The following is a 24,257-nucleotide window of genomic DNA, read 5'->3' on the forward strand; positions in this document are numbered from 1 at the left end:
GCTTAACCGACTGCGCCACCCAGGCGCCCCTGTCAAGCAATTTTTAAACCCTAATGTAGGTTTTTAAAACCCTGGGGAAAAAAAAAAATTAAGACACATATTAAAGACATTATGATACTTCCATTTTGCTTAATACAAGAGTCAGTAATTAGGTGTTTTGTTTTTTAATTCTGTACACCCTTTTCAGGCCAAGAATGAAGAAAATCTACATCTTTTACCTTTATTTATTTATTTACTTTAACATTTATTTATTTTTGAGAGAAAGAGAGAGGTAGAGAATGAGCAGGGGAGGGGGAGAGAGAGAGAGATACAGAATCTGAAGCAGACTCCAGGCTCTGAGCTGTCAGCACACAGCCCGACGGAGGGCTCGAACTCACGAACTGCAAGACCATCTGAAGTCAGACGCTCAACTGACTGAGTCACCCAGGCTTTTTTTTTTTCTTTTAAATATACCCCAAATAAGGTCTTCATTCAGATAAAGCAAAATATACTTACAGAACTAGCATCAACATCACTGTGGATGGCAACTGTCTTAATGCCCATCTTCTTGCAAGTTTTAATAACCTATTTTAAAATATATCAATGTTATCTATTAATAGAGATTCATATTTCAAGGGATTTAATAAAATTCACAAAGTAAAATGGAAAATAAGATTAAAATTCCACTCACCCTACATGCAATTTCTCCTCTATTAGCAATAAGAATTTTATCAAAAGTCTGAAGAGAGAAAAAACACACATAAGAAATTGTTACTCTCACTTTGGAACCAGAAAACAAGTTTTCTCACAACACTGGACAGGATTCTTAAAAAAAAAAAAAAAAAAAAAAAAAATTACTTCCTAGAATAGTACTAAATATTACATGTATGTTCATCTATAACCTGATTGCTACTAAATTCATCTGGTAGGATGCGGCCCTATAATTAGTCTGTTAAAGCATCAACTGATTTGGTTTGGTGTACTTAAATGGACTAAGGGGATATTTATAAATTCTCTTGCCAAAAGGTAATCTTCAGATAACATTTCTGAATCCTAAAAAACTTTAGACAGAATTGTTTGACCACTTACTTCATAACGTATATTCTAAATTCAGGGAATTTATGTTAAGTTTGAGTAACCACCATATTTGAAGCAGCTAAGGCCTCATAAGAGAGTAGCTCCATTATGGGTAGGCCTAGATACTTCAATTCTAAGCCCAGCTTTGCCACTAACAATAACCTATTTGACTTGAGGCAAATCAATCTCTGTAGATCTTCACTTTCACATATAAACTGATGGCATTTCTAGAGGAAACTATTTAATAAGCTTCTCTTCCTACTCTAAAATTGTACAGGCTAATCCTTTGAAAGAAACACACAAGTAATATGGAGGTCTTTTAGTACACAATTATTTCTGGGTTAGTGAATTGTTGTAAGTTGAATGTAACTACAGAAAAAGTCTTAGTTATATTTCTAAAAGAAAGTTAAAGCTATATATGATCTTTAAAGTACTCATATAACTGAAAGCAATATTTTAACCTGACAGGGAGTCACAGAATCTCAGAGTTGGAAAAGGTTTTCAAAGTCTTGGTTTAAACTTTATGTCACACATCACTTATTCTAGCAAACTGAGACAAGCCTCTGCCTCAAAAATTGGTAAACTCTTAATCTGATAATATCCTGAGTCATTCAGAGCCTTGAGCAGATGGGTCCTTAAAATACCCTCATGTCACGTCAAGCCTGAGACTACAAAATCATAGGCCATTCTATACCTAAGTGTTCATGGTAAATCCCTGTTAAACACTGACAATATACAAAGAAAAAAATGTTTTATACCTCTTTGAAATGCATTTTAAAATGTGCATTTTTATAAGTATTAAACAGATGACATCTGATAAAAGCAACACAAACACGAAGTTACACAATAAGCAACTGTTATAGGAAATATAACCAATCATAACATTATAGGGATTAAGAACTTCCTTCTAATTTTTATCTGCATGGCAGAATAATAGTTAAAAGCCAGTCTGGAACTACATTGCCCAACACCACCATGTGTTCTTATGTGGGCAAGCCATCCTTCTCAACCCTCATTTCCTGGTATGTAAAATGAGAGTAATAATAGCACCTGCCACAAGAGGCTGTAGAGTATGAATTAACACCCTTAAAGTGTTTAGAATAGTGCCTAGCACATAATATATACTCAAGAGGTGTTAGCTATAGCTATTGTTATTCACCCCTTTAGGCCACACACCACACTGTTTGTGACAAATCTAGGAGTGTGAACCTATCTAACAGGGAAAAATCTACATTAAAACAACTATCTGCACCTGACACATCTTCTCTATTCAGGGCTTGTGATGGCTAATTTTACTTTTACATGCAACTTGACTGGGCCCCAGGATGACCAGATGAAACGTGATTTCTGGGTGTGTCTGTGAGAGTGTTTCTAGAGGACAGGAGCATGTGAATCAGGGGACTCAGCCCAGTACACCGTCCTCCCCAGTGTAGGTGAGCATCATCCCATTCATTGAGGGCCTGAGAGAACAAAAAGTAGAAGTGAGGATTTGTCCTGCTTTCCTGATTCAAGAGGGACACAGCCTTGGCCTACCCTGGGGCTTCCCAACATATGGGCTCCCAGGTTCTCAGGCCCTTGGACCTGGACTAGAATTACATCACCAGCTTTCCTCTGTCTCCAGCTTGCAGATGGCAGATCGTGAGACTTGGCCTCCATAGCTGTGTGAGCCAGTGGATCTCCACATACATCTCCTACTGGTTCTCTTTCTCTGCAGAACCCTAATACAGGTCTGTTAATACCAATTAGTGCACAAGCTAAATAAAGCTGATCATATCAATTAACCTTCCATACAGAAGATATTTTGAATAAATGTATGTATATGGTTCAGGGTTTAAAAGGTACAAAAGGTGATACACTGTAGAGACAACTAGGTCTCTGCTCCAAAGGCAATGCTATTACCAGTTTCCTGTACATATATTCTTTCAGGTAAGCTATGCACGTAAAAGAATACATACAAATAAATTTACACGGACTTTAAAACTTCCCCTCTGCATCAAAAATTACAGGGAAACATCAAGTGCATTTGATAACTTCTGTGTACAATATGGCAGTATGACAACAAAGTGTGGTAAGTGCCATAACACAGCTACATCCAAGAGGCTGTGGCCAGTGCAGAGAAGGAAGAGTGAACAGCAAGGGCAAAGGCAGTGACACTGAAAGCAGACAGTTGCACTGAAAAACAAGGGATTTTTAATATAGCTCAAGCACAAGATATGTACAGGGGAGCTGGAGCAAACAAAGCTAGGGTAAAAAAGGCCAGATGATAAAAGGACTTATGTGCCATTTAAGGAATTGGACTTTATCCTATAGGTGCAGAGCCACATATAAGGAGGCACTCTGAAGATATTCTAAGGGAAACGAACAAAAATCTTTAAATCAGGAACCTATATCCTGAAGACAGAGGGGCTTTCAACTACCATGAGAGAGAGAGACGGACTTTCGCAGCAGCGGTTCTCTAACTACTAATGAGGTCATCCAGGGTAAGAAACACAATGGAAATTCCTGAAGATTTTTTGTTTTAAGTTACCTCCTTTTATTCTATCCTCTATCCCTCCTTCCTTCTTTCTCCTACCCATACTTGGATCTTCATAGCCAGGGTCTAAAACCACCAAGGACACTTCACTCCATTCACAGCCCAAGAGAAGGGCTGAGCTGGCCCGTTCCCCTGGGTACTTGTTGAAGGAATGACCACAGAACTCCACACACTGACTAGTCACTTACCAACACTTCTGAGAAGTGGTACAGAACAGTGGGTAAATCTACCACCTCACTAGAGAAGCCCAGGCTTGAGTTTACACCCCAGTTATTTACTATCTGTGGATTTTGAGGCTGTTTCCAAATGTACAAAACCTAGTTGTTAAGACTAATATTAAGCAGCTAACATTTAGGGCACATGCTTTCTATATGCCAGGACAAATCCCTTCTGTCCACTATATCTCATTTAAGGCTCAGAATAGTCCTATGAGGTCAGCTGAGAACATCCCCAATTTACAAATGAGAAAATTAAGGCTTGATGAAGCCAAAACACTTGCCTAAATCACTTAAAACTCACAGGGGCAAAGCCAGAGCTCACATGCAGGTATTCATATCAAAACATACCACAATGTGACATGATCGGAGTATAATGGTACAAGCTTTAAACACTGTATTAACAGTGACACCTAAGATCACATTTGTTACGCCAGGCACAATATAGTACTACACTGGTACACACTAACTTAAGGCCTACTTTAGTAGCCTCCTGGTCTTTTTCTAAGCAGATTATTACTAAATCTTCCCTATTGTTATGAACGTATCAGAGACAAGTCGATGTGTTAAAATTCAAGTCAAAAAAAAAAATGGTACATTTAGTAATGATTAAATTTTACCTGGTTTAATTTCAACCTAATGGAAATTGCTGATAAAATATGAAGGAGTCAATGACAAGTTCAGATGAGAATCAATTTATTTAGCAAATATGTATTACCAAAAAATCAGATCTATCTGCACTTAGGACAGGAATAAAAAACAAAAAAGTGCAGTATTTAATGATAGCTATGACAACAGCAAGAATTCCTAGAAGTAGAAAGGCCCAATCAAAGGCAGCCCTGGAGTGAAGGGCAAGCCTGCAACTTGGTCTTAACACACAAAACCTATATACTACCGTTAGGTGTCAACAAGCATCATGGACATTATGACACGACTGACACACTATATAGTTTCACCACAATTACCTAAAAGCAAAGGTACAGCAAAGAAGACAAAGATAGCAGGCAGATCTGATTTCAGACATTTAAAACAAAATATGTACTTTAGTGGACTCCAACGTGGGGGGAAGAGCTCTATAAATTCCCTAAACCAGGTTATACGCATTTGTTTATTTTTAGTAATTATCAATGGCCACCAATGTGGGGGGTGAGTCAGCTATTACTGTAAGCTCATTAGGAGGTTATGGCAAAAAGAAGCCTCAAACCAAACTCCACCAACACATACATTTATGAACAGGCATAAAAAAGATCTTAAAATCTACCAAATAATGCTCAATGATGTCTCAACTTCCTTCATTGTATAATGCTCCAACAGTCTGAATGAAAGGTTCTCCTGAGGTAAATACATCAATATTCTGATTTGGCCAGCTACACTGTCAGACTCTATCAAGAACCTCCAGACAAACAAAGAGCTGCACATAGGATCACTTCATTTAGGGATCAAGCTTAGTTTCTATCCTTAAAGATAAAGAATGAAAGGCCAACTAGATTGTTTTATTCTAATTCAGGGGCTAAGAATTTCTATTAAATAGCAGCCAGAACACATATCTTGCATACCACTAATTTCATCAATGAGAGCCCACTTCTAACACCTATTATGCTAATGAGGAAGGCTACCAAAGTTAACAGGGAGAAAGATAGCTGAACACTTGGTAGTATTCTATGTCTCCCCCACTCTTGAATGTGGCCTCTTGAACAAATACTAGCTAACCACTCCCTAGAGTGTGTTCCCAGTTAGGACAGCTCACTACCTCTAGATTGGAACTCAACACATGTGCAGAAATATACATACATGCACCCCAACTTCTATACTAAAGTTTTCATATTAAACCATGGATTTATTTCATAAAAGGGAGTTTATCATAGCTAATTCATCTGGACCAGTGCAGTCCAATCAAGTAACCACTGGCACTAAGCTCTTCAAATGTGGCTGGCTAATCAAACTGAGATGCCAGAAGTGTAAATTATACACTTGGATTTAGAAGATCTGGTACCAAAAAAAAAAAAAAAAAAAAAGTAAGTATCTCATTGATACTTTTTATATTATGTACTGAAATAACACTTTAGATATAGAATTAAAACATACTATTAAAGTTAACTTCTTCAGTTTTTTTTAAATGTGGCTATTAGGAAATTTTAAATGACATATACCCTGCAAATTGTGTCCACATTGTTATTAAACTGCAATGATACAGACCCTTTCTCCAAGCCTCCAAATTCTTTTGAGTAGTTTTGTATACTTCAAGAGATGATTTAGAAGATACCTCAGCTATTTCGTTCTCAAATAATCATTCATCAGTTTTACCTTCCTGACTCTCGACCTGAATCACTTCTTCTTAACTAAAACTCTCCTGCCCTGTTTGAGGTCTTCATTGTCATTAGAAAAAATGACATTTTCTAATCACCACTTATAGGCCCTTTCTTTCTATTACGAGCCTCAACTATTATCCTATATCAGGATTTTAACTGCAATTCCCTTGCCCCAAAATTTACAATACACAAAGGTGCCTTCAAAATTAATCCTACAAATATTAAGTAAATGGAAAAATAAATCAGTTCAATCAAAATCTCTCAAATAACCCAGAATTTAAGAAAGAATGCTATGTTAGTTATTCTGCTGAATAAAGGAAACACACTACAAGTTTACTCAATTTCTGGTAAAGGTACAAACACAAAATTTAAGACTCAGGTTGTGGCCCACAATGAAAAAAGATTGAGCAGCTATAAAACCTATGATGTTAGAGTAGTAATTATACAGCGCTAATATTTAATCTGTCCACTGAACACAGCATGGAAACAAGAAAGCAAAACCATTATAACTTTGCTAGTCAGTATTTTTTAAATACTTACTTTTTCATTAGAATCATATCCTGCTGAACAGAGACTACGGGACACCATTAAGTGCTGTCTTGAGTAGTGTGGGACATGCTACCAAAAAAAAAAAAAAAGGTGAAATAAATTACAGATCCTTGAATGGGCTTTAAAAATATTTTTTCAGAGTAATTCTTCCAGTATGCATCTACCTAAAATATTTTATCAATACATGTAAGTTCTAAGCCACATGCCCTAACTATGGAAGGTTGGAAGGTAAATCATAACTACCAGACAGATCCCTTTGGCACACAAGAGAAACCAAAGGCATCAGAATGATCTCCAGAAAAGTAAAATAAGAGCCAATGGGTCAACTTTTTTTTTTTTTTATTTACATCCAAGTTTGTTAGCATATAGTGCAATGATTTCAGGAGTAGATTCCTTAATGCCCCTTACCCATTTAGCCCATCCCCCCTCCCACAACCCCTCCAGCAACCCTCTGTTCTCTACATTTAAGAGTCTCTTCTGTTTTGTCCCCCTCCCTGTTTGTATATTATTTCTGCTTCCCTTCCCTTATGTTCATCTGTGTTGTACCTTAAAGTCCTCATGAGTGAAGTCATACGATATTTGTCTTTCTCTGACTGATGGGTCAATCTTGATTATAGAGAGCTCATGTTACCAGGGAGGAGAGGAATTAAATAGGTGATGGGGACTAAGGAGTACACTTGTGATAAGCAGCAGTGATGCACAGAACTGTTCAATCACTATATTTTATACCTGAAACTAATATAATACTGTATGTTAACTGGAATTAAAAACTTAAAAGGATCAATGGGTCAAATAAAATTTAAAGAAAGGTCTGATTATGCACACTGACATGCCAGGATCATAAGGTCACATACCACACAGAACTTTATAAAACATAAAACAAGAGTCTTGGCCTTCAAGGGGCTCCAATTTTCACAAGGACCAGAAAGTAATCAAATAGAATTTTTTATTTGCTGAGGTCTTGAATGGGATTTCTTAGTCTACTTTTTCTGGTACAGGGAAAACATACAGGTACAGTGAAAAGGTAATACTAATAATCAAGTTGACTTCTAATTCATTATTATAAATGTGGAAAAAAATGTTCTCTTAAGGCTTTAAAGCATTAAGAATCATCACTAATAAAATGTATAGTTGAGGTTTAAGAAAACAATTTACCCAGTAGTCATTGATAAAGCTATTAAAAAAAAAAAAAGTGGGGCTAGTGAAAAGCAAATGGTACTACCCCTCAGAACTTTCTAAGAGGACAACGCTAATAAGAGGCAAATGTTTTTATACCAACATTCTTAAACAAGCTCAAAGATCTAATTTTTTTAAAGCACCAAGCCTTAAATTACAAGATGTAATCTTAATATAAAAGTGAAGGTAATAGATAAGAAAGACACTTTAAAAATGAAGTTCACACTATCAAGTAAAAGACTCATGAATCAGGGTGCCCGGGTGGCTCAGTCCATTGAGCATCCAACTCTTGATTTTGAGTCGGGTCATGATCCCAGCGTCATAGGATTGAGCCCCACAATGGGCTGAGCTGAGCACAGAGCTTCCTTAGGATTCTCCCTCTCTCCCCTTGCCCCTCTCCCCAACTTGTGCACACACTCACTCGTGCTCTCTCACTCTCAAATTTAAAAAAAGTAAAAGACTAGTGAAGACACTGGTTGGAAACTGGGAAAACACACCTCATACTGTGTGCTTTTTATTTTTTTACATTTACTTATTTATTTTTGAGAGAGAGAGAGAGAGAGAGAGAGAGAGAGAGAGAGAGAGAGATTGAGTGGAAGGGGGCAGAGAGAGAGGGAGACAGAATCCGTAGCAGGCTCCAGGCTCCAAGCTGTCAGCACAGAGCCCAACGTGGGGCTGGAACTCACAAACTGTGAGATCATGACCTGAGCCCAAGTCGGACGCTTAACCGGCTGAGCCACCCAAGCGCCCCGAGTTTTGGTCTGAAAAAGGCACACACTGGGACACCTGAGCGTCTGACTTCGGCTCAGGTCATGATCTCACAGTTTGTGAGTTCGAGCCCCACATCGGGCTCTGTGCTGACGCTCGGAGCCTGGAGCCTGCTTCGGATTCTCTGTCTCCCTCTCTCTCTGCCCCTCCCCCACTCACACTCTGTCTCTCTCTCCTTCAAAAATAAACAAACATTTAAAAAAAATTTTTTTTTAAAGACCAAAACTCACTCTTAAATACCTTCAGACACCCCTGTAAGTTCAAGAGTATTAGGCCCAATTTTAATGAGAGAACAGAGTCTTGAGAATTTTAATTTGTCCAAAGTCATTAGGCTAGGTTGCAATGGTTGCAAAATTTAAGCACAGATCTATTCAAAGCATTCTGGAGTTTATTTTGAGATAAAAAAAAGTAATGGCACCTCCCACGTGAACACCAATGTCTATGCAAAGATACAATTAAAAGAGGGAAAAAACAACAACAATTTACCAGGAGGGTCTCACCACTCTATGCATTCAAATAAAAATTCAGTCTTCCACTGCCTTCAGCAGAACAACTATATTTAGCAATTTTAGTCCCACATCAGACTTGATAAAGGTAATACTACTTCTCCAGAAAATCAGGTCTTGTGTTTATAGCCCCAGCCCATGCAGAAAACTAAGAAAACAAATTCCAAGAATAAAGAAAAACAAAAGCTCCCTGGAAATTTCTCATTCTGCTGCAAACCAGCACTAGGGTATTTACACAAAATAAATAACATGCAAGCTTCCTATCCATTTTATAAAATGTAACAACAAAATAGTTGACATTTTTACAAATTCTCCCTAATATTGTAAGGCACATAGTGGTCTGCTGCATTAACAGGTCAACATGATCTTTTTATAAAAGACAAAATCGTATGTGTGTCACATATGTTTGTTTAATCACTAACAAATAAAGGCTGTAACTGATTCCTGATGACAAATGTGCATCTTGCAGACAAAAAAACACAACCTGGGATGGACATTTTAGGTATTCTAATTACCTATGAAGAGTGAGAACAACAGCGATGTTTATGTCTGGGGAGGGGAATACTTTAAAAAGCACCCTACCACCCAGCAAAGAACTATGGGAAAGAAAATCAAGAAACCTGAATTCTAACCCTAACTCTAGGACTTGAGCAAACCACTCTAACCCATCTGCTAAGAAATGAAAGTCTGGATGACTTTTCTTTAAGGTCCCTTACAAACCTAAACCACAGTTATCAAAAAAACAAGAGCTTACATAGTAGAGGGGTATCTAATGTGTACAAGCTTCTCATGATCATGGGAGGATATGCACTCGACCCAAAGTCAACATGTAAGCCAGTGAGGCCACGCAAGGCGGTGACCCAGATCTCACTGCTGAACTACTACTACACTCAGAGTAACTAACAAACATGCAGACCTACTTGGTGTAAATTGAGCTGATTTCATAAATTTTAATCAGTATGAATTAATGCACTAAGTTTCCAGGCTACTTCTGGGAATAAAACCCTCCAGACTCCACCTAATTAGATGAGCCCATGAGGAATAAGCTAAACTTGCCCCAAAAGTAAGAGTTTCTATCCCCAAACCACTCAGAAATCTCAAGTCGCCAGGCTCTGACCACTGTTTGGGGGCGCTGACTCAATTATGCTGTATTTACTTCCAGTGAAACTATCAGTAACCTAAAACTAAAATAGAAAACATCTATGCCAGGGGCACCTGGGTGCCCACTGGGTGGCTCAGTAGGTTAAATGACTGATTTTGGCCCAGGTCATGATCTCATGGCTCATAGTTCCAGCCCCGCATTAGGCACTCTGCAGTCAGCACAAAACTCACTTCAGATCCTCTATCCCCTCTCTCTGCACCCCCTCCGCTTGCACAAGCACACACACTCCCTCTCTCTCTCAAAAATGAACAAACCTTAAAAAAAAAAAAAAAAAAAAAGCCTACGCTTAAAAAAAAAGCCTATGCCACACACTTCTTAAAACTAAATCCACTTGGGGCGCCTGGGTGGTGCAGTCGGTTAAGCGTCCGACTTCAGCCAGGTCACAATCTCGCGGTCCGTGAGTTCGAGCCCCGTGTCAGGCTCTGGGCTGATGGCTCAGAGCCTGGAGCCTGTTTCCGATTCTGTGTCTCCCTCTCTCTCTGCCCCTCCCCCGTTCATGCTCTGTCTCTCTCTGTCCCAAAAATAAATAAACGTTAAAAAAAAAAAAAAAAAAAACTAAATCCACTCTATTACAAGTTACATCTGGCCAAAATGTAGAAGCTGTAGCACTATACTTAATTGATCAAACTGGTGTTTTGGAATCTTTTTATTACTATTTAAAATACCTGATTCTGAAGACCTCAGACTATTTTACCACCAGTATTAAAAAAAAAAAAAAAAAAGGCATATAGCTTTTACACATTTGAATTTGTGATAATGTGTCCCAAAATTTCAAAAAAACATGGATTCCCCTGGTTAGCCAAGTAACTAGAAGTACAACTGGTCCAAGCAAAACTAGAAGAGCAGAACTATAAAGAAGAAACCAGGGTCTGAACTGGTTTATAGTTGGCCTTTCTCTGTTCCTGTTCACTCCTTGGAGACCTTTATGGAAGATCAAAGTTATAAAAAATACAGGTCAAAAATCAGATAATTTTTGTAGAGATACAACATGAAATTTCTTTTATCATTTTGTTTCCTAGTAATCTCCACACCCAACGTGGGCTAGAACTCATGACCCCAAGGTTAGGAGTCACATGCTCCACCAACTGAGCCAGCCAGGAGCCCCTAAAATTTATTATTTTTTTGAGAGAGAAAAAGAGAACAAGAGCGTGAGAGGGAGGGTCAGAGGACAAGAGAGAGCCCTAAGCAGTCTCCAAGCCCAGCGCAGAGCCCAACACCCAGCTCTATCTCACAACCATGAGATCATGACCTGAACCAAAATCAAGAGTCAGACGCTTAACCAACTGAGCCATCTGGGCACCCCTAAAATTTCTTTTTTTTTTTTTTTATTTATATATGAAATTTATTGTCAAATTGGTTTCCATACAACACCCAGTGCTCATCCCAAAAGGTGCCCTCCTCAATACCCATCACCCACCCTCTCCTCCCTCCCACCCCCCATCAACCCTTAGTTTGTTCTCAGTTCTCAACAGTCTCTTATGCTTTGTCTCTCTCCCACTCTAACCTCTTTTTTTTTTTTTCCTTCCCCTCCCCCAAGGGTTCCTGTTAAGTTTCTCAGGATCCACATAAGAGTGAAACCATATGGTATCTGTCTTTCTCTGTATGGCTTATTTCACTTAGCATCACACTCTCCAGTTCCATCCACGTTGCTACAAAAGGCCATATTTCATTTTTTCTCATTGCCACGTAGTATTCCATTGTGTATATAAACCACAATTTCTTTATCCATTCATCAGTTGATGGACATTTAGGCTCTTTCCATAATTTGGCTATTGTTGAGAGTGCTGCTATGAACATTGGGGTACAAGTGCCCCTATGCATCAGTACTCCTGTGTCCCTTGGATAAATTCCTAGCAGTGCTATTGCTGGGTCATAGGGAAGGTCTATTTTTAATTTTCTGAGGAACCTCCACACTGCTTTCCAGAGCGGCTGCACCAATTTGCATTCCCACCAACAGTGCAAGAGGGTTCCCGTTTCTCCACATCCTCTCCAGCATCTATAGTCTCCTGATTTGTTCATTTTGGCCACTCTGACTGGCGTGAGGTGATACCTGAGTGTGGTTTTGATTTGTATTTCCCTGATAAGGAGCGACGCTGAACATCTTTTCGTGTGCCTGTTGGCCATCCGGATGTCTTCTTTAGAGAAGTGTCTATTCATGTTTTCTGCCCATTTCTTCACTGGGTTATTTGCTTTTCGGGTGTGGAGTTTGGTGAGCTCTTTATAGATTTTGGATACTAGCCCTTTGTCCGATATGTCATTTGCAAATATCTTTTCCCATTCCGTTGGTTGCCTTTTAGTTTTGTTGGTTGTTTCCTTTGCTGTGCAGAAGCTTTTTATCTTCATAAGGTCCCATAATTCACTTTTGCTTTTAGTTCCCTTGCCTTTGGGGATGTGTCGAGTAAAAGATTGCTACGGCTGAGGTCAGAGAGGTCTTTTCCTGCTTTCTCCTCTAAGGTTTTGATGGTTTCCTGTCTCACATTCAGGTCCTTTATCCATTTTGAGTTTATTTTTGTGAATGGTGTGAGAAAGTGGTCTAGTTTCAACCTTCTGCATGTTGCTGTCCAGTTCTCCCAGCACCATTTGTTAAAGAGACTGTCTTTTTTCCATTGGATGTTCTTTCCTGCTTTGTCAAAGATGAGTTGGCCATACGTTTGTGGGTCTAGTTCTGGGGTTTCTATTCTATTCCATTGGTCTGTGTCTGTTTTTGTGCCAATACCATGCTGTCTTGATGATGACAGCTTTGTAGTAGAGGCTAAAGTCTGGGATTGTGATGCCTCCTGCTTTGGTCTTCTTCTTCAAAATTACTTTGGCTATTCGGGGCCTTTTGTGGTTCCATATGAATTTTAGGATTGCTTGTTCTAGTTTCGAGAAGAATGCTGGTGCAATTTTGATTGGGATTGCATTGAATGTGTAGATAGCTTTGGGTAGTATTGACATTTTGACAATATTTATTCTTCCAATCCATGAGCAGGGAATGTCTTTCCATTTCTTTAAATCTTCTTCAATTACCTTCATAAGCTTTCTATAGTTTTCAGCATACAGATCCTTTACATCTTTGGTTAGATTTATTCCTAGGTATTTTATGCTTCTTGGTGCAATTGTGAATGGGATCAGTTTCTTTATTTGTCTTTCTGTTGCTTCATTGTTAGTGTATAAGAATGCAACTGATTTCTGTACATTGATTTTGTATCCTGCAACTTTGCTGAATTCATGTATCAGTTCTAGCAGACTTTTGGTGGAGTCTATCGGATTTTCCATGTATAATATCATGTCATCTGCAAAAAGCGAAAGCTTGACTTCATCTTTGCCAATTTTGATGCCTTTGATTTCCTTTTGTTGTCTGATTGCTGATGCTAGAACTTCCAGCACTACGTTAAACAACAGCGGTGAGAGTGGGCATCCCTGTCGTGTTCCTGATCTCAGGGAAAAAGCTCTCAGTTTTTCCCCGTTGAGGATGATGTTAGCTGTGGGCTTTTCATAAATGGCTTTTATGATCTTTAAGTATGTTCCTTCTATCCCAACTTTCTCAAGGGTTTTTATTAAGAAAGGGTGCTGGATTTTGTCAAAGGCCTTTTCTGCATCGATTGACAGGATCATATGGTTTTTCTCTTTTTTTTTGTTAATGTGATGTATCACGTTGATTGATTTGCGAATGTTGAACCAGCCCTGCATCCCAGGAATGAATCCCACTTGATCATGGTGAATAATTCTTTTTATATGCCGTTGAATTCGATTTGCTAGTATCTTATTGAGAATTTTGGCATCCATATTCATCAGGGATATTGGCCTGTAGTTCTCTTTTTTTACTGGGTCTCTGTCTGGTTTAGGAACCAAAGTAATACTGGCTTCATAGAATGAGTCTGGAAGTTTTCCTTCCCTTTCTATTTCTTGGAATAGCTTGAGAAGGATAGGTATTATCTCTGCTTTAAACGTCTGGTAGAACTCCCCTGGGAAGCCATCTGGTCCTGGACTCTTATTTTTTGGGAGATTTTTGATAACTGATTCAATTTCTTCGCTGGTTATGGGTCTGTTCAAGCTTTCTATTTCCTCCTGATTGAGTTTTGGAAGAGTATGGGTGTTCAGGAATTTGTCCATTTCTTCCAGGTTGTCCAATTTGTTGGCATATAATTTTTCATAGTATTCCCTGATAATTGTTTGTATCTCTGAGGGATTGGTTGTAATAATTCCATTTTCATTCATGATTTTATCTATTTGGGTCATCTCCCTTTTCTTTTTGAGAAGCCTGGCTAGAGGTTTGTCAATTTTGTTTATTTTTTCAAAAAACCAACTCTTGGTTTCATTGATCTGCTCTACAGTTTTTTTAGATTCTATATTGTTTATTTCTGCTCTGATCTTTATTATTTCTCTTCTTCTGCTGGGTTTAGGCTGCCTTTGCTGTTCTGCTTCTATTTCCTTTAGGTGTGCTGTTAGATTTTGTATTTGGGATTTTTCTTGTTTCTTGAGATAGGCCTGGATTGCAATGTATTTTCCTCTCAGGACTGCCTTCGCTGCGTCCCAAAGTGTTTGGATTGTTGTATTTTCATTTTCGTTTGTTTCCATATATTTTTTAATTTCTTCTCTAATTGCCTGGTTGACCCACTCATTCGTTAGTAGGGTGTTCTTTAACCTCCATGCTTTTGGAGGTTTTCCAGACTTTTTTCTGTGGTTGATTTCAAGCTTCATAGCATTGTGGTCTGAAAGTATGCATGGTAGGATTTCAATTCTTGTAAACTTATGAAGGGCTGTTTTGTGACCCAGTATATGATCTATCTTGGAGAATGTTCCATGTGCACTCGAGAAGAAAGTTGCTTTGGGATGCAGAGTTCTAAATATATCTGTCAAGTCCATCTGATCCAATGTCTCATTCAGGGCCCTTGTTTCTTTATTGACCGTGCATCTAGATGATCTATCCATTTCTGTAAGTGGGGTGTTAAAGTCCCCTGCAATTACCACATTCTTCTCAATAAGGTTGCTTGTGTTTATGAGTAATCGTTTTATATATTTGGGCGCTCCGGTATTCGGCACATAGACATTTATAATTGTTAGCTCTTCCTGATGGATAGACCCTGTCACTATTATATAATGTCCTTCTTCATCTCTTGTTACAGCCTTTAATTTAAAGTCTAGTTTGTCTGATATAAGGATGGCTACTCCAGCTTTCTTTTGGCTTCCAGTAGCATGATAAATAGTTCTCCATCCCCTCACTCTCAATCTAAAGGTGTCCTCAGATCTAAAATGAGTCTCTTGTAGACAGCAAATAGATGGGTCTTGTTTTTTTATCCATTCTGATACCCTATGTCTTTTGGTTGGCGCATTTAATCCATTTACATTCAGTGTTATTATAGAAAGATATGGGTTTAGAGTCATTGTGATGTCTGTAGGTTTTATGCTTGTAGTGATGTCTCTGGTACTTTGTCTCACAGGGTCCCCCTTAGGATCTCTTGTAGGGCTGGTTTAGTGGTGACAAATTCCTTCAGTTTTTGTTTGTTTGGGAAGACCTTTATCTCTCCTTGTATTCTAAATGACAGACTTGCTGGATAAAGGATTCTCGGCTGCATATTTTTTCTGTCTAGCACACTGAAAATCTCGTGCCAATTCTTTCTGGCCTGCCAAGTTTCAAAAGAGAGATCAGTCACGAGTCTTATAGGTCTCCCTTTATATGTGAGGGCATGTTTACCCCTTGCTGCTTTCAGAATTTTCTCTTTATCCTTGTATTTTGGCAGTTTCACTATGATATGTCGTGCAGAAGATCGATTCAAGTTACGTCTGAAGGGAGTTCTCTGTGCCTCTTGGATTTCAATGCCTTTTTCCTTCCCCACTTCAGGGAAGTTCTCAGCTATAATTTCTTCAAGTACCCCTTCAGCACCTTTCCCTCTCTCTTCCTCCTCTGGGATACCAATAATGCGTATATTATTTCTTTTTAGTGTATCCCTTAGTTCTCTAATTTTCCCCTCATACTCCTGGATTTTTTTCTCTCTCTTTTTCTCAGCTTCCTCTTTTTCCATAACTTTATCTTCTAGTTCACCTATTCTCTCCTCTGCCTCTTCAATCCGAGCCGTGGTGGTTTCCATTTTGTTATGCATTTTGTTTAAAGCGTTTTTCAGCTCCTCGTGACTGTTCCTTAGTCCCTTGATCTCTGTAGCAAGAGATTCTCTGCTGTCCGCTATACTGTTTTCAAGCCCAGCGATTAATTTTATGACTATTATTCTAAATTCACTTTCTGTTATATTATTTAAATCCTTTTTGATCAGCTCATTAGCTGTTGTTATTTCCTGGAGATTCTTCTGAGGGGAATTCTTCCGCTTGGTCATTTTGGATAGTCCCTGGCGTGGTGAGGACCTGCAGGGCACTTCCCCTGTGCTGTGGTGTATAACTGGAGTTGGTGGGCGGAGCCGCAGTCAGACCTGATGTCTGCCCCCAGCCCACCGCTGGGGCCACCGTCAGATTGGTGTGTGCCTTCTCTTCCCCTCTCCTAGGGGCGGGATTCACTGTGGGGTGGGGTGGCCTGTCTGGGCTACTTGCACACTGCCAGGCTTGTGATGCTGGGGATCTGGCGTCTTAGCTGGGGTGGGTAGGCAAGGTGCACAGGGGCAGGAGGGGCAGGCTTAGCTTGCTTCTCCTTAGGTGATCCACTTCAGGAGGGGCCCTGTGGCAGCAGGAGGGAGTCAGATCCGCTGCCGGAGGTTTGGCTCCGCAGAAGCGCAGAGTTGGGTGTTTGCGCGGAGCGAGCAAGTTCCCTGGCAGGAACTGGTTCTCTTTGGGATTTTGGCTGGGGGATGGGCGGGGGAGATGGCGCTGGTGAGCGCCTTTGTTCCCCACCAAACTGAGCTCTGTCGTCCGGGGGCTCAGCAGCTCTCCTTCCCTTTGTCCTCCAGCCTTCCCGCTTTCTGAGCAGAGCTGTTAACTTATGACCTCCCAGACGCTAAGTCGCGCTTGCTGTCGGAACACAGTCCGTCAGGCCCCTCCGCTTTTTGCAAGCCAGACTCGGGGGCTCTGCTTGGCCGGCGAGCCGCCCCTCCGCCCCGGCTCCCTCCCGCCAGTCCGTGGAGCGCGCACCGCCTCGCCGCCCTTCCTACCCTCTTCCGTGGGCCTCTCGTCTGCGCTTGGCTCCGGCGACTCCGTTCTGCTAATCCTCTGGCGGTTTTCTGGGTTATTTAGGCAGGTGTAGGTGGAATCTAAGTGATCAGCAGGACGCGCAGTGAGCCCAGCGTCCTCCTACGCCGCCATCTTCCCTCTCTCCCTTCTACTGTACTTTAAATCTCTCTAAAATTTCTTTTTTTAAATACAGAGAATAGTTAAGAGAAATCTGCTTAATTTGCTTAATTTGCACCTCTACACAGAATTTTAATTCATTACTTTTATTAAGCATATAACAAACTGGCTACAAGCTCCATCCAAAGTTTTTTAAGATACTTCCTAAAAACAGAAGTTCAAGGGAAACACCTGAATCAACTCCAATTATAAAGACTATTTAGCCTATCACAGCCAAGAGGAGAAAGGTCAGTGTATACAAAATGACTTCCCAACAACCTCTTACCATTGGTTCTCTTCTACGAGATAAAGATTTCCACATGTGGAAAAGAAATATCTGCTAACAGTGTGGCACATGGCAAGTAGCAGAACCTTCAGGGTCACAAGACCTGGGTCAGCACTTAGGCCCACCGCTTCGTAGTCATGCACCACCAAGCAAATCATCTCTCTGGACTTTTGTTTCTTTTAGTAAAATGTAGAGATACCCTACAGTTGTTGAAAGGATCACACGAACCTTTACAAACTGTAAAGCACCAACAAAATGTAAGAGATTATTACACAATAACTAAATCCAATTATACAGCTGTTCCCTTCTTAAAATTGTACCAGACCCTTCCTTTGGGAGTTACCATTAGGGTAGTAATAATCAGGAGCTCTGGTCCAGACTCAGATTTGCATGTTCTAGAAAGTACATAATAATTGTTAACCAAAAGAAAAAAAAGGGGGGGGTGCGGGGGGGGGGGGACGACAAAGGCTATAGCTTTTCAACAAACTGCATACAAGCTTTCCAGCCTTTGCAAACAGGGAAACAAATATGTGTTTCTAACACAGCACCTACTTTCACATTCTGGACATGACCTCATGTGGCAGCCGAAACTGGTAAATCCACTAGCAGTTATCTCAAAAAAAAAAAAGAAAGAAAGAAAGAAAGAAACATAAACACTAGTTTAAAACCAAACGCTAGTGTAAAAATCAAAACTATCATGCTTAACACATCCACAGCAGCATTCAAATGGATAATACTAAAATCTGTTAACAGGCTAATTCATGATTAGGACGCATTCTGCTTCAAAGTAGCAGCTATCCTCAAGACCAGGGATTAACAGAGCCATAAAGTGATCTTACCAAGGTGAAAGTCAACATTAGCTAATGCTTCAGCTTCAAAATCTCCAAGAGAAGTTCCTCTCCATGTTTCACGAGGAGCTGAGCAGCCTCGCTTAGTATTTAACTGCAGCATTGTAACAGCCCCAGGGCGACCTGGGAACGACCTCCAAAAACACGTAAGTCAGGCTTTTTCACTTAAGCACAGCTTTTTCTTCAAAACAGACATGAACTATTTAGTCTTTGGGACCTCACTAGCCAGCCCAATCTTCTACAGTCTGACCTTCCGTCAAAAGCGAGGCTGAATACCTGGTATTTGAGAGGTGATCAAACCTCAAGATCTCTGGCTATGCCTCCACAGTGAGTTAGAGCACCAGGAAACTGCATACATCAACTCTAAACTTTGTCATCATTCTACCCAGCTCCCCTCTCAGGCCATTCTTCCCATCCCGCCTGTAGCAGATGTTGCCAGGGCCCCTCCAGAGCCTCTTCAGCAGTCAGCAGGGCTTCCCCAGCTGCTGTGTTGACCACTCACAACTCACACCTGCTCCCTGGACTGACCCACTTGCCTTAACCAGACAGGAGTTCTCCGTTAAGACCGGGAGCTGCCCCTCTCTCAGCCCACAGCCAATGACTGACTAACAAGGGTGTACAAAAGGCCATCCCCACTCACCTCAAAGTGTGACCAATTCAGTAGGGTGCTCTGGTTATTAAGAACTGGCTGTCCAATATGGCAGACACTAGCCACATACTGAACACTTGAAATGCACCAGTCCAAATTCTGATGTGCTCCAAGTATAAAATACACACCAGATGTGAAGACTTAGTACCCAAACAATGCAAAAGACTTCAATAATTTTTTTACATTTATATGTTAAAATATTTTGAATATACTGAGTTAAATAAAATACACTAATATTAATTTCATCTTGTTTTATTTTCTTAATGTGAGTGCTAGAAAACTACATTTGCAGCTCGCATAACATTCTATTGAACAGGGCTAATTTACAGCGGTGCTTCTCTAACTTTCTTGTGTATCAGCATCACCTGGAGGGCTTGTGAAAACATTGCTGGGCTCCATCCCCAGCTTCTAATTGGCCAGTCTGGGGGACAACTGAAAATTTTGCATTTCTACAGGTTCCCAGGTAATGCTACTTCTGCTACAGACTGAGTCCCCACTTTAAGAATCACTGCTTCAGAGCTCCCCTATAGGGTGAGACTAAAGCTAGTCTCCAGCTGAGGCCCCTTCCTTGCTTAGCTTTTTTTCCCCTGTTCTATCCTGCTTTCTTCACTCTTCTGTTGACCACCAGCCTTTCAGGCTTCTGGGAAACCTAACCATCCCACCTCCAATAGAACTGTTTCTCCACAACTGTAACTTTCACAAAGTGCTAGATCAGTGACAACCAATGAGATAGGAAGAAAGATGACTGCATTTTTTTGTAAAATGAGTATCAAACTTATTTATTCGACTAATTGGGTTTTTTTTTTTTAAATGTTTATTTATTTTTTGAGACAGAGAGCATGAACAGAGGAGGGGAGAGAGAGAGACCCAGAATCTGAAGCAGGCTCCAGGCTCTGAGCTGTCGGCACAGAGCCCAACGCGGAGCTCAAACTCACGGACCGCGAGGTCATGACCTGAGCGGAAGGCAACCGCTCAACCGAGTGAGCCACCCAGGTGCCCCTGTTTTTACATATTCTTTACATATTCTATGCAGTCAATAGCCTACTGCTTCCCTCTTCTCTGTGGCTACTAGGGAGTTCAAACTAGTTTTCATGTCAAGATGTATAAATTTCTCCTTTATTCTTTTTACTAAGTTTATTAATATGGTATAATAAAAGCACTGTAGATTTGACTTTGAATCCTGAATCTCCCACTTAATTCTTGTGTGACCTTGAGCAACTTAGTTAACCCCAGCTGTGGAAACGAGAATCATTTGAAGGTGGTTTGATGATTAAATGTGAATACAGCTTTTTTCCTCCTTTGCCATTTGCAGCAACCCTAGAATCATCAACCCTACAATATGGTTTCAAAATACTTTCCACAGCCATCCAGCACCCCACAAACAACAAATAAGATCAACCATCCCTCTGTGTTTTGTAAATTCCATCAAATCATTTCAACGGAAACTGCTGTCATCTTCCACCCCAAGCTGCAGCGTTCCAAAACACTAAGACTATCCCACCCAAGGGCTCAGGTAGACCTAAGAGTCACTCTTTTCTTCCCCCCCTGTAAATTGAGATTTAATTCACATACCATAAAACTCATTCTTTTAAAGTACACAACTATGTATTTTAGTATATTCACAAAGTTGTGGAACCATCACCAATCTGATTCCAGAACATTTTTTCATTGCCTCAAAAAGAAACCCCTTAGCTATTAGCAGTTTCTACCAGCCCCCACCCCCAGCCCCTGGCACCTGCTAGTCTGCCATCTGTCTAGGCATCTACCTATTCTGGACATTTCATATATATGGAATCCTACAATATGCGGCAGCTTTTTGTGCCTTCCTTTCAGGGATCCTTGATTCCACTCTTTGCTTACATCTCCCTTTGAACCCAACAGTAAATACTACTGGCTCTAGTTCTAAAATATATCCCAAGTCTTACCAGGTCTAACTCCAGCACGACCACCCTACCATCCTCTCTTGTTGAACTTCTACAATGGCCTCCTAACTGGTCTCTCTGATGCCACTCTTCCCACCCCAGTCTCCACTAGGTCATTCTCCACATAGCATTCAGAATGGTCTTTCCAAAACATGGATCCAGTTTGCTCAAAATCTTCCAAGGGACTCTCACGATTAGGATAAATTGCACATACAAGCCCCTATATGACTGGCCTACCTACCGCATCTCCTAGCACTCCTGTGTCATTGATTCACTCCAGCCACACTGGCCACACCCATCCCTTGACTATACCAAATACGATCGATCGCAACTCAGAGCTTTTGCTTGGCCTTCCTTTGGATTGCTAGTCCCCTAGATTGTCACGTGGTAATCTGAGTCACTTTCCTGTTCAAATGCCACATGCTCAGAAATGTGCCCCCTGTTTTTTTTTAGGTTAGCAGTTCTCAATACCACCGCCACTCTATTTTTCTCCTTTCAGAGCACTTACTGCTCTTTGAACTTACCTATTTCTTTTTTATTTCTTTTTTCTTTTTATTTTTTTTATTTTTGAGAGAGAGCGTGGGTGAGCAAGGGGCAGAGAAAGGGAGAGAGAGCGTGGAGCCTGGAGTGGGGCTCGAGCTCACGAACAGTGAGATCGTGACCTGAGCCAAGGTCAGATGCTTAACTGGCTGAGCCACGCAGGCAACCCTGAACTTATCTATTTCTGTGAACACAGTCAGTGTGCTCTACCTGGATATAACCACAATGAAGGCAGAGACGTTCACCGTTATACCCCAGCATTAAACAGCACCTGGCACATAGCAGGTGTAGCACATTGAATAGTGGCCTCCAAAATTGTGTGTCCATATCTTAGAACTTGTGGCTATGACCTCTTCTGGAAAAAGGGTCTTTGGTGATATATTTCCAGATGGGATCATCCTGGATCCTGGTCACGGCCCTAAATCCAAAGACAAGTGCCCTTAGAAAAGAAAGAAGAGGAGAGTACACACAGGGAAAAGGAAGGGAAGGCCATGTGAGGACACAGGCAGAGACTTGCAGCCACAAGGTAAGGGATGCCTGGAGCTACGAGAAGCCCAGAGACAAGGAGGCATTCTTCACTGGAGCCTTCAGAGCGAGCATGGCCTTGCCAACATCTTGATTTCCAACTTCTAGCCTCCATAACTGTGAAGGAATAAAGAAGTGTGGTTTTAAGCCACCAGCTGTGTCCCACGGATGCTCTATTAGTTTTCCTGACTGAAATTATAAGCCTGAAAACTATATTTTCCAACATTTTTGAAATTCACTTTTATTTTTATCTTATTAATACTGACCCCATCACAGTTTGTCTTTTTTTTTATAAAAATGTCAGTAGGAATTTAAAATAAATAATTTTTTTAAATCATACAACACCCTGATTTTTTAAAACAGTATGTATTTGCTCCAACTACTGGAAGGTATCTTCAAAACAAAGCAATATTTCTATATATAAGAATATACCACACTACTGAAATCACTATCATTAAAGACTAAAGACCTTATCAAATTCTTCCTTCAGTCTTTTATTTTTATTCCTTGACCTCTCTACACCAGGGACACGGTGAGGGAATATGTTTTAGTTTCTTTTGATCTCCTCAGTACATATCATAGTAGCAGGCACTTCACAGATGCTCCACAAACACTCTTTGAAGGGACAGAGAACTACATCTCTAGATGAACAAACGAACTATACTGACTCCTCTCAAACCATTCCTCTAAATCCTCCTGTCTCTTCATCTTTTTTTCAAATCTGAATTTAGGGCAATAAGATGGGAGTATTCTTGGGGCGTCTGGGTGGCTCAGCCGATTGAGCATCCAACTCTTGATTTGGGCTCAGATCATGACCCCAGTGTTGTGGGATCGAGCCCCGCTGAGTGTGCAGCCTGCTTAAGATTCTCTCTTCCTCTGCCCCGCTCATGCTCTAAAACAAAAAAATAAATAAATTTAAAAAGATGGAGTATTCAGTTAAGTATTAACTTACTATATCCTGCAGAGTTCACATCCAACTTCTACCGCAGATCACCCAAACCTGCCACCAATTTCCCTCTTATTTCCCACCAACTCAACATGACTCTTGTAGTCATCTAACTCAGGTTACCTAAAAGGAAACATTGTTTCTACCCCCAAAATATGTTTCCTTCTCAAATTTCCTTTTCCGTCCCTATTCTCCCATTTACCCACATCTTTTAAAAAATAGGAATCATTTAAGGGTTGGCTCAGTCAGTAGAGCATAAGACTCTTAATCTCGAGGTTATAAATTCAAGTCCCACATTGGGTGTAGCGATTACTTAAAAAAATAAAATCTTTAAAAATTTTTGGAATCATTTAAACAATGCCTTTTCCCTCACTCTTTTGATTAAACTGTCTCCCATCTTTCCCTCTTATTTAGAAAAGGATTTTACCAATCACTCCTCGGTTCTGAACCTCTTGACGAAATAAAACCCAAAAAGCAGATGTATAAATACACAAATGTCCATAAGCATTTTATCATGCCAGAACTGGTTTCTGTAATTATCTTAGAAAATTTTCTTCCCAAATGATTGTCAGAAATCTATCAGCATGTTGGAAAGATTTACCTCCGGGCAATTCTAAAGCATTCAGATAGGCTTAAACATTCTTTTTCAACACTAGAAAAGAAATTCTTGGAATTTTAAGGAACATAAAGCTTGAGCATTTAAGTTCTGTGAATGCACCATATAATGAGACCATCACTTAAATGAGAGACAATTTGTAACTGTGAAAATAAGGTTTGGGAATCATACCATCCAAGGTTGAAATTCTGCCTCAATCGTGTCCTTAAGCAAGTTACTTCACTGCTGACATTTGTTTCCTGGTCTGTAATACTGCAACTTTTTACCTACTTGCTATACAGATGAGAGATAAAACATGAAACCATATAAGGCATATAAAAGTTCAGGGGCGCCTGGGTGGCGCAGTCGGTTAAGCGTCCGACTTCAGCCAGGTCACGATCTCGTGGTCCGTGAGTTCGAG

At 40.3% G+C, this 24,257-nt stretch overlaps 1 protein-coding gene across 10 annotated transcripts in view; it reads right to left on the reverse strand.

Annotated features, from left to right (window-relative positions):
- PCCA (propionyl-CoA carboxylase subunit alpha) overlaps positions 1-24,257 on the reverse strand; it is a 435,628-nt gene that overhangs the window by 407,544 nt on the left and 3,827 nt on the right. For 7 of the 10 annotated variants that reach the window (XM_086708562.1, XM_086708568.1, XM_086708558.1 and 4 more), the window contains exons 2-4: positions 6,654-6,731; positions 671-718; positions 496-564 (exon numbers count right to left, since the gene is read on the reverse strand). In XM_086708562.1, the coding sequence (XP_086564688.1) occupies positions 496-564; positions 671-718; positions 6,654-6,731 (195 nt within the window). Of the gene's footprint in view, positions 1-495; positions 565-670; positions 719-5,677; positions 5,791-6,653; positions 6,732-24,257 lie in introns of those variants that run through there. The other 3 variants (XM_086708578.1, XM_086708561.1, XM_086708597.1) reach the window with 2 other exon arrangements.

Source organism: Puma concolor, chromosome A1, assembly GCF_028749965.1.
Source record: "Puma concolor isolate L17-30 chromosome A1, mPumCon1.1.hap2, whole genome shotgun sequence".
Taxonomy (NCBI): domain Eukaryota; kingdom Metazoa; phylum Chordata; class Mammalia; order Carnivora; family Felidae; genus Puma; species Puma concolor.